The sequence below is a fragment of the Pyricularia pennisetigena genome (assembly GCF_004337985.1).
Source record: "Pyricularia pennisetigena strain Br36 chromosome Unknown Pyricularia_pennisetigena_Br36_Scf_12, whole genome shotgun sequence".
NCBI lineage: Eukaryota > Fungi > Ascomycota > Sordariomycetes > Magnaporthales > Pyriculariaceae > Pyricularia > Pyricularia pennisetigena.
In genome coordinates, this window is record NW_021940924.1 from 238,371 (window position 1) to 249,534 (window position 11,164).

The window sequence follows — 11,164 nt, forward strand, 5'->3', positions numbered from 1 at the left end:
TCTTGGGATAGTCGGAAAGGCGCTAATTTCTGCGATCTGAGCCTGGTTTCCGTGTTGGCGTTTAGGGCCTTGAAGTATCTTGCGGACCTGGATGCGACGGTCTTCTTGTTCCATCTTGCGGTCCCGGCGGACTGCGTCAGCTTGGGCCTCAAGGTCCAGAGGCGGATTCGAACGTTGTACGACGATTGCGGGTGAGTATTGGGCCATTGCGGGCAGGTCGTTGGGCCAAACGAAACTGCGGGTAGCTGGGAATAAGCCTACTCGATGCTTCGTCCACCATTCTTGTCCGATAAACACATCGTGTGCCGTTTCGAGGAGGATGAATTTCTGCCGTGGGAATTGTCGTCCGTCGATTTGCAAGGTGAGCCGAAGGTATTCGGTGGCTCTTGCGGTGACCTTCCGGTTAAAGTCTCCAAAGTCCAAAGGTTTGGGGAGCTTTTTAATAGGTAGCTCTAAACGTTGGGCGACCTTTTTCGCGAGGCTCGGTCGAATGGATAAGTACACATCTGCTCCGGTGTCACAGAGAGCTTGGGCGTTGAGACCACGACCTTTGTCTTGCAATTGAATGGGAGCAAGAAAGGTGTTTAATTTAGGTGATCTATCGATTTTAGCTATCTGAGGCATGCAGACTGCCGAGGAGACTTTCGGCAGCCTTAGCAGTTTTCCGAATCCGACGAAGATAAGCTGTGGCCGGATCGTTCACAAGCCTCTCGATCGCCTTCGTGTTGAAGGGCGAGAACGGCGGCGATGTGAGCGGCCTTTTCGGGGCAATTGCGTGCCAGGTGCCCGGCTTCTTTGCAAAGGAAGCATCTACCCTCAGTGACCAATTTGGCGTTTTCTCTGCTGGGCGACTTCGGGGCGTCAATGGTCTGTGTGCGGGTTTGGTTCTTGGCTTCCTGGCTGTGCCGGCGATTCTCGCGTCGACGCTGTTTGCGTTCGGCGCTGGCTGAACGCTCACGGCGCTCTTCCCTCTTTTTGCGGTTTTCGCGGAGCTCCTCCCAAGCGCGTTGTTGGGCCAGCGCCGAGTTCGCAACTTCTCCGGCAAAGGTCTCGTACGAGATATTTGGGTCTTTGGATAGGCTGAGAAGCTGGGGGTTCAGGCTGGCAGGAACGTGCTCATAGAGAACCAACTTGCGTTCCGTTTTGGCAATGTTGGCTTTATCGGCTAGGCTGTTAACCTTGCCAATAAACTGGTGGATGTCTGTTGACTTGTCCGACAGACTAAACTTCAGTTGACGAAGCTCCTCACGGGCTTTGGAGGCTTGATTGTCATCGTGGTAAACAGCGGCTAGGGTCGCGACCATTTCGGCCGCGCTGCTGAACGGCATAATGGTGGATTCATAGCGGCCTTGGATAAGGTCGTTGGCAAGCCCTTCAGTGAGGGAATTGATCACTGCCATGCGGCTTCTTTCTGTTTTGTAAGTTTCGTCGTCCTCTACAAATTTATCTGCGATTTTAGTGATCCATTTATCAAAACGATCCTTATCACCATCAAATATGCCGGGGTCGATGCCGGCTTTACGTGCCGTCCTGTCGTAGGCAGGGTTTTTAGCATTTTGGTTACTTCCGTAAGGCTTAAATGCTGTCCGGGCAGCGATACCATGGGGCTTAAACTCAGCCCCTCCAAAGGCGCTGTTCAAAGGCGTAATACCGCGGGTTTGACGGGTGGCATTGCTACTCCGGGTGGCGAGCTGGTCTTTAAGTTGGGCAATGGTGGCCAAAAGATCTTGCAGCTGTGATTGAGTGATTGTAGCCTGGCCGGCAGTGTTTTCGCTTTCGTCTGCCATTTCGCTTCTCATTTGGGCGGCAGGCGAGGGCGCTCTGCTTGGAGATTTCGGAATTTCGTTCCTGCCGTCTGACGTCTTGGCAGAAGGTTGGTGGGGAGGGCTTCGCGCCTCTCCTGGGTGCTCAGAAACTGACTCGTACTCGTACGATCCGTCAACTTCGATGCTGTCGACTGGCTGATCTTGCTCTGTGTCGGATTGGGCCTCAACGGGCTCTTCAGGCTCTGTGTTGGCGCTGGTAGGAGCGGGCTCTACTGGCTCTGGGCTCACTGGGGCAACTGTAATCTCTCCGTTTTGATCCGAACCTTCGGTGTTGGGAGTAGCAGTGCCTGAAGCCAAATTATCTGGCTTTGCTGAGTTTGCGTTTGTCACGCGTTGGGATTGGCGAATCGGTGGGCCGTAATTCTTACGCGGCGACATTGATTTCGCGAATGGTGTCTTCTGTGGCCTAGTTTACCGTCGTGCACAGCCGACGTGGTGAACGATTGAATGAAGGGATTGAACGATATATTTTAATTGCTTCACCAGCAAATCGTAATGAGTTTAAAATTATATCACGGCCAGGCATACATTGGAGAACCTCAGTGTATTAGGCGCTATCGACGAAAATTCTAAATTGAAGAGAAGAGAGAAATTACAATCGACGACGCGCTCAAGAGACGCGCTTAAATCCGGAGGTAGTGGATCCTTGTCCGATCCCTGGCTCGGTGTGGAGCCGAGTCGTGATTCTGAGGGTAGGTCTAGGGGCCTGATCCTCACATTTGCAACGTTAAAAAATTACACGATTTCCCAAATGCGGTTATTTTTCTTTTATTATTTTGTTCGCAATTATTTACGGTTTTATAGGAAGGTATATTTGCAATTAATATAAAAAATAACCTGTATTGGTTTATGGGCAAATATGCGTGTAGGTAAATCACGTGTTTAACCACGTAATTTTATAATACGTAAAAAAATCTTCAACCGATTTTAACGAATATATAAATAGCTAGAAATAGAAATTAGATTACGTTCAATTTGTTATATTGTTTTTACCGATCGCAGCGATTATACGATTCCTATTAACAGTTAAAATTATTTGCACCTGCACCACGTTTTACACTATCTTATATAATTATTTTAATTGCAATAAACGACCGCGCTTATCATCCACTAATACTAGCGTTTTGTTTTGTTTCGAAATACCAGCACGAGTGCGAATGTTTCGCAATTATTATAATATAAAGGGTTTTGCAAAAGATAATACAGGCGCGAGCGGATATGTGGGTATGCGAGTATTTAATAATTTGGAATCTTTGGGTTATATATACATTTACCAGTAGTTATTTGTATTGTAAAAGGATCCACTTGGAGATTACGCAGTAGAACGTAGGGGCCAAGTGCCGAATTTGGTGGTTGATGGTTTATATATGAAAAAAAAAGATGAAAAAAGAAAGCACGAAAGCCGGAACCTTAGCCCAAACTAACTAATTCAATTACATTACCAGGCCGACCACAATTCGCCAAGGTCTCACTAGCCGGGCCCCCTTATCGTTGCAGGATGCGTTTTTTTCTGGTTGGTTTCAGCGTGTAAATAACCTCTGAAACTTCGGCGACTATAGCCAAGAAGGTTAAGTATAAGCAGTAGTTTAACATTTAAATATCTAAATTTTCATTTTTTTGGTACTAGTTTCTTTGCGTTTATAATTCAATTTTTGCCAATTCCAGTTATTTCGAGCCATTCCAGCCGTTGGGATACCCATGCAAAGAAGATACCTCCAAGCCATTTCCCCGCTTGTGAACACAGTCTAATTGGGAATAAGAAAAGGCAATAATTGGAAGATCAAACCCCGAGTGAATGGCCCTTGAGTTAACAATAAACAACTGTTCACAACAGCGAAAGAACACGTTCCACTTAATATATATAGCCGAGACAAACAACAAGGATAGTCTTTATTAAGGACTGACCCTAAGACCGTTTTCTGGCATAACAGTCAACTTCCACTCCCCACTTCCAACTGTGCGAGGCTGCAATTACTTCCGTCCATGTGTACGAGCACACGATATTCAAACCACCCCAAACAAGCAGTATGACGACCAACGGAATTCGCATCATTTTTGGCGGCGCTTGCTTTGTTGAAAGTACCGTCGAAGAAGTTGACTCATGGCTCAACGTTCTCGAAAGGACAAGCATTAAAAACATTGATACCGCGGAGCTGTATGGCCAATCGCAGTTCTTGCTTGGCAAGACGGGCGCTCCCTCCAGGTTTACCATTGACACCAAGGTGCCTGGAGGCTTTGGCGGGGATTTATCAACCGCTGAGGCTGTGTTTAAGTCCGGCAAAAGGAGCCTGGAACTCCTCGGGGCAGACAAGGCAAGCAAATATCCCTCCATCTTTTTCCAATACAGGTGTTTGAATGTTAGACGCACTGACATGTAAGTACCCAAAAGGTGGACATTCTTTACATTCATTCTCCAGATACAAGATTGCCTTGGAACGAAACCATGAGCGGTCTCGACAAACTCTATAAGCAAGGCGCATTTAAACGCCTCGGCCTGTCCAACTTTCGCGCAAATCAAATCGAGGAAATTATGCAGCCGGCCAAAAAAAAACAATTTCGTACTCCCATCCGTTTACCAGGGCAATTATTCGGCCGTTGCCCGTCATATCGAGGTCGACATTTTCCCAATTATACGCAAATACGGCATGGCATTTCATGCTTACAGCCCTAGCGCCGGTGGGTTTTTGACCAGGCCAAAAAATGCGCTCAACGAAGGTCGATTCGGCAAAGACACCTCTTTCGGTAAATTATATAACAGTTTGTACAATAAGCCTAGCCTCGTCGAGGCATTGGACGTTTGGGGAAAAATCGCCGAGGACGAGGGCGTTGAACGCGGCGAGCTCGCCTACCGCTGGGTCGCGTACCATTCCAAACTAAAGGCCAAATCTGGCGACGGCATTATCGTCGGTGCGAGCAAGCAGCAGCAGCTCATGCTGACTGTGGAATGGTTGAGAAAGGGACCCCTAACCGATGGTACTGCCGGGAGTATAAACGCTCTTTGGGAACTTGTCAACGCTGAAGCTCTAATCCACAACGTTTGAAGGATCGATCGAAAGCACGTTTGCCGATGACAGAAGAAGAAATACGGTAGCGGCTGGACCCACAGGGTTGGAGAAACTCATTCCAATTTCATGTAGAAAACACCGCTTAGAACACATAGAATCAAAGCTTATCCAAAGGCTGAGCAATTATCGGTAAACGTATATTCCAGCCAGTTAAACTTTGTATTTAAAAATTCCGGCGATTTGCTACGCTACGGTGGCTAGCCGGATCTCGCCTTGGGCGCGATGCTCGGTTTCGATGGGGCGTCATTAAATTAAGGTTTGAATCTAATAAGAGGGCCCCGACTATAAAATTATAAAGGTAGAGGTAACCCGTGAATGAGGGCAAAGTAAAAGGTGCACGGTACGAAAATCGGTAATTAGTGATTCGCAGAGACCGAGACTTGTAGCCAAAATTTACAACATTCCCCTTAAAATCAGCGTAAAGATTCTGTATTCGTTCAAGCCAAACCAGCTAGAACTCTGTCGTAAGCTATTAAGACTATGCGGCGCTTGCACGAGCATCTGGGGCTTTAAATTGGCGGCCCTGTTGGAAGACATTTCTTCATGGGACGAAAAATCACCATAAAGTTGCGGATAACCCTTTAATCGGACGGAAGAACTTGGAACCCAAATATTTCGGGCAAACGTTCGCGTGGGGTTCAAAACCCGCTAGTTTATTCACAAGGTAAGAATGCGCGGGGTAGATCGCTCGTTTCCGATGTTCTTGCCACATTGAATCGTACTTTTCAATGCCGATCCTACGCTCCTCGGCCTATATAAGCTTTTTTTTTCTTTTATGTCTAAGAACACTCTCCACGCCAGTCGATGCACGATTGAATATATTGCTTGATCAAACATTGGCAAGATTTGAACTGCAGTGGGACTGGACAAAAGAGGGGAAATGTTGACTCGGTTTTACGGACTGGATTTCGGATATTTCCCAAGCGAGAAAAATGCCTTGCCATACTACGTTTTGGTCGGGATATTTGGCGGAAAAGACAAGTCAGGGACAAAAACATTGGTGCGGTTATTGGAGTCTCAGATTGTCGTTTTGTAAATACGCCAATAGCCAAATAAACTCATGCAAGGGGCTGAGCCAAGTGTGAAAGCAGCACAAGTACGCACCTGGTTGGCGGTAGGGACAAAGAGCATCCCCAAAAGCCCGCAAGTACGTGCATATTAAACCAAACGTCCCCAGATGCAGATGCAGTCTAAATACATCTGAAGGCTGTTTTGTGTTAACACAACCGATTCAAGCCTGTTTCCTTGAGATTGGGTCGATTGAATCGCGGTTTATAACTTTGCCTATCCCGACTTAGAGTTTTCTAGTGACTAATGAGAAGCTAGGCAAAGATTTAAAAGTCACTTTATTGTTAGTCCATACCATCGCAACTTTTGAGATTAATTTCCTTTGCGAGGTAGGCGGGTAATACCGCACCCATCTCTGGTTTTGATTGCCTACAGGCAAGGCCTTTTAACTGTTAATGAACATGTTATCTCGCACGTTTGACGAAAATACACCACGTCACAAACTCGAGCAGTCAGCATTGTCAGGACACATGACATACACAAAAAGCTGCCGGAAATCTTTTTGTGAACTACATAACTCGCCTGTTTCCCATGCATTTCATGCTTTCGACATAGCTAGCTTCAAATCCGCAATCTACGGCCCTCGGTAAAGATTTTACATCCAGTCAACATTTGCCTAGTAGGCATCGCACCTATGGAGTCTCGCGTGTCGGAGAAGCTGGAGCAGCCAGCCACTGCGGAGCCCGCATATATTGAGGAGCCTATTCGTTCGGTGTCACAAGACAACCGCAATAATCTCTCCGACCTCGAGGCTGATGTTCTAAACCAGCAAATCGCCTCGTCCGATCGTGGTTTTGGCATCGCCACCATCTACCGATATGCGTCAGTTTTCGACATGGTGCTGATTGCCATCAGTTCCATTTGCGCCATCGCAGGCGGTGCCGGCCTGCCCTTGATGACATTGCTATTTGGCAACTATCAGGGAATTATACAGGATTATTTTTCGGGCAAAAGTGCATACGACGAGTACGTTGCCCAGATGACAACCTTGGCCTTGTGCTTTGTATACCTCGCCATTGGTGAGTTCTTCACGGTTTACATTGCGACCGCGGGCTTTATCTACTCGGGAGAACGCATCAGCAATAAAATACGCGATCGTTACCTGCACAGCTGCCTGCGTCAAAACATTGCCTACCTGGACACCAAACTTAGCAGTGGCGAGATAACCACCTGCATCACCACCGAGATCAACCAAATCAAAGCAGGCATTTCGGAAAAGCTAGGCATGACGCTCGGTGCGGTCGCTATTTTTGTTTCGGCCTTTGCGATTGGCTTCGCGTCTTATTGGAAACTCACGCTGGTTCTCTGCTCCTCGGTCTTTGCTCTCATCACCACCATGGGCGTCGCAACCTTGTTCATTAGCAAGAGCAGCATCAAATTGTTTCTCTCCTCTTCTGCGGCCGGGGCTCTGGCCGGCGACGTCTTTGAGTCTGTCCGCACCGCCGTCGCCTTTGGAACCCAGGAGCGCCTTGCAAAGCTGTACAACGAGCACCTTTTCCAGGCTGAGAAGTACGGGTTCAAGGTCAAAGCAATCACCAGCATCATGGTTGCCAGCATGATGCTTATACTATACCTCAATTATGCCCTGTCGTTCTGGGTCGGTAGTACGTTTCTTATCAATTCGGAGACCTCGGTTGCCAGGATCCTTACAGTCACCATGGCAATCATGATGGGCGCCTTTGACATTGGCCATGCGGCACCCCACTTCCAAGCCTTTGTGATGGCTCTCGGATCGGCCAAGAAGATTTTCAACACAATCGACAGGAAACCCCCGCTGTCTTTGGACCCGAGCGCGAATCCAAACCAGAAGGTGGAAAACATGCAGGGTAAAATCTGCTTCGAAAACATCAAGATGGTCTACCCGTCTCGGCCGGAAGTGGTGGTGCTACAAGACTTTAATATCGAAATAGCGGCGGGCAAGACCACAGCAGTCGTGGGACCGTCTGGGTCAGGGAAAAGCACGCTCGTCGGGCTGCTGGAAAGGTTCTACAACCCCGTTCGAGGTACGATATATCTTGATGGACGAGATATTAGTACCTTGAGCATCCCTTGGCTGCGCAGGAATATTGGTCTGGTAGCTCAAGAGCCGACGCTTTTCAACACTACCATCTTTGACAACATTCGCCGGGGCCTACCAGCATCAGCAAGCGAGAGTATAGACATGCAAAGGGACCGGGTGGTGAGCGCCGCAAAGATGGCAAACGCGCACGACTTTATCTGTCAACTCCCCGACGGCTACAACACCATTGTTGGCGAGCGAGGTTCTCGTCTTTCCGGTGGTCAAAAGCAACGCATTTGCATAGCACGGGCCATCATTTCAGACCCAAAAGGTACGAATGCTGCCTTTTCCCCTGCGACCCTGCCCGAATTTTGTCTCGGCTGACTCCCAATTTACAGTCCTTTTGCTTGATGAGGCAACCAGTGCTCTCGACATTGAATCGGAAAAGGCGGTCCAGGTCGGGCTCAAGCAGGCAAGCGCGGGACGCACGGTTATCGTAATTGCTCACCGGCTCTCAACGATTCAAGATGCGGACCAGATTGTGGTTCTCTCTCATGGTTCCATCGTCGAGCAGGGAACCCACGAGGACCTGCTGGAGAGAAATTGCGTGTATTCCAAACTGATGGATGCGCAGAACCTCGCTGAAATGCTGGCCTGCCAGGAGACGCAGTTCCGGACCAAAGAGATTACAACTGCATCTTGCGGCAGGGATAAAAATGACTCTTTTTTGGCCAAGGACCAGTCCACAGTCAAAGCACTTGCAGCCGGCACCTCCACATCCCAACGCGCGGCTCATGTGGCCAAGTATGATATATGGACGCTGATCCGCTTCATCGCCTCCTTTAACAAGCAGGAAAGGAACCTGATGCTATGGGGCCTCATCTGGGCCGTCATATGTGGCACCGGGACGCCCATCCAGGCCATCTTTTTTGCCAAACAAATCATGGTAAGCTTTTGCTCGTGGTTGAATAGCTCAAAAACCACTTCTGACGGTAATGCGTAACAGATTCTTGGCCAGCCATTGTCCTCGGAAACAGTAGAGACCATCAAAAAGCGAAGCGACTTTTGGAGCGCCATGTACCTGTTGTTGGCCGTGGTGCAGTTTGTGGCATTCGCCTTCCAGGGGCTGGCGTTCGCAAAATGTTCAGAGCGACTCATCCGGCGCGTGCGCAACATGACTTTTGGGCACCTACTGCGCCAGGACCAGGCCTTTTTCGACGACATGGAAACGGGTGCCCTGCTCTCCTTTCTCTCCACCGAAACGGCCAACATCGCTGGTCTCAGCGGCGCAACCCTGGGCACGCTGCTTACCGTCAGCACGACCCTGATTGCCGCCCTAGTATTGGGTCTCTTAATCGGCTGGAAGCTCTCCCTGGTCATTGCCTCGGCCGTCCCCGTACTCCTGGCTTGCGGGTATCTGCGCTTCCACATGCTGGCCAAGTTTTCTAGGCATTCGCAGGATTCATTTGCCCAGTCAGCGTCCATAGCCAACGAAACCATCACCTCATTGCGCACTGTTGCTGCGCTTGTCCGGGAGGACGAGGCCCTCGCCGAATACCGTCGCATTATCAAAACGCAGCAGCACAAAAGCCTCATCTCAACTTTGCGGTCGAGCGCGCTATATGCCGCCTCAAGCTCGGCTTTTTTCCTAGCCTTTGCGCTTGGATTTTGGTACGGCGGCACGCTACTCGCGAGGCGCGAGTACGACCAGTTCCAATTTTTTGTATGTTTTTCGGCCATTGTGTTTGGCGCCCAATCGGCCGGAACCTTCTTTTCGTACGCCCGCGAGATGGGAGACGCGCACGGCGCCGCGGTGAAATTGAAGCGCCTCTCCGACAGGAGACCGGCCATCGACACGTGGTCCGAGGCTGGAGCGGCCGTGAACCGCAGCTCGTCCACGGGGGCCATTGAGTTTCGTAATGTAGATTTCAGCTATCCAAAACAAAGCGACCGTTTGGTGCTCCAAAACCTCAGCCTTCGCATCCCGGCCGGACAATATGTCGGACTGGTAGGGGCTTCGGGTAGCGGCAAAAGCACCGTCGTCTCTCTTTTGGAGCGCTTTTACGATCCGGTTGCTGGAAGCATCCACCTCGACGGCCAGGACATCCGCACGCTCAACCTAAAACAATACCGCGCCATTATATCCTTGGTTGCTCAGGAGCCCACGCTTTACCAGGGAACCGTGCGGGATAATATACTCCTTGGAATACCTTGTCCGAACCTTGTCCATAGTGAAACCATTAAAAAGGCATGTATGGACGCCAACATCTACGATTTTATTCAATCCTTGCCAGACGGCCTTGATACATCCGTCGGTAACAATGGCGTCCTTCTTTCGGGCGGCCAAAAGCAGCGCATCGCCCTGGCACGCGCTCTAATCCGCAATCCCCGGGTCCTGCTGCTCGATGAGGCCACGTCGGCACTGGACTCAAAGTCAGAATCTCTGGTACAGGCTGCGCTACATAAAGCGGTCAACAGCAGACGGACAATTATATCGGTCGCTCATCGTCTAAGCACGGTCCGGCACGCCCATGTCATCCTGGTCCTCGCCAACGGGGCCGTTGCCGAAGCAGGCAATCATGACGAGCTGATGCGCAAGGATGGTTTGTATGCACAGATGGTTAGATACCAGTCGATCCAGAGCAGCCTTTGACTGGCGAGAGTTTATTAATTGTTTAGGATTTTGGTTCGCGTTTTAATTATATTTTTTACTAACGCACACCTACGTACAGGTGCAGGCAGATTGATGGGGCAGGAGAGCCATATATTATTATAGGTGGTGCTATTTAGCTTATAAAACATAACAGCGCTATTATCGTACTCCCAACGTTAAATTAAACTCCTATTATTATATAATGCCAAAATTCTACTAAAACATTTTCCAAACGGTTGTATTTCCTCAAATTAATAAAGCGGAAATAAAATTAATAAATATATGTCACGGCCAGGGTAAGCATAGCACGGAAACTAGTTGTCACGAAAGCGATCCCAAAGAGACAAGGCTGCAATATAGGGGCGATTCTATTCGAAGATCTAAAGCTAAGTGTAAAGAAGAAGAAAGGCACGAAGTGCCAATCGCGTACACGCGCCTAAGCGAGCAAATAACAAACTTACCCTGGCGCCTTGTCACGTGAGGTGGAGCTAGTCACGGTTGGCAGTCGCCCAGGCACGCCACTCCGTAACATTACCCCCCGTCCGCCCCGCGA

At 49.2% G+C, this 11,164-nt stretch overlaps 2 protein-coding genes across 2 annotated transcripts; both read left to right on the top strand.

The window, feature by feature from the left end:
• Nucleotides 1-3,853: 3,853 nt before the first annotated feature.
• PpBr36_10957 (uncharacterized protein) lies at nt 3,854-4,867 on the top strand (the record flags this gene model as incomplete). Its single annotated transcript, XM_029898064.1, has 2 exons — nt 3,854-4,183; nt 4,406-4,867. The coding sequence occupies 2 exons, from the start codon at nt 3,854-3,856 to the stop codon at nt 4,865-4,867; spliced, it is 792 nt and encodes a 263-aa protein (XP_029743558.1).
• Nucleotides 4,868-5,951: 1,084 nt separating this feature from the next.
• Nucleotides 5,952-10,611, top strand: PpBr36_10958 (uncharacterized protein; the record flags this gene model as incomplete). The annotated part of the gene is made up of 4 exons (XM_029898065.1): nt 5,952-6,038; nt 6,519-8,289; nt 8,357-8,904; nt 8,965-10,611. The coding sequence occupies 4 exons, from the start codon at nt 5,952-5,954 to the stop codon at nt 10,609-10,611; spliced, it is 4,053 nt and encodes a 1,350-aa protein (XP_029743556.1).
• Nucleotides 10,612-11,164: the final 553 nt, after the last annotated feature.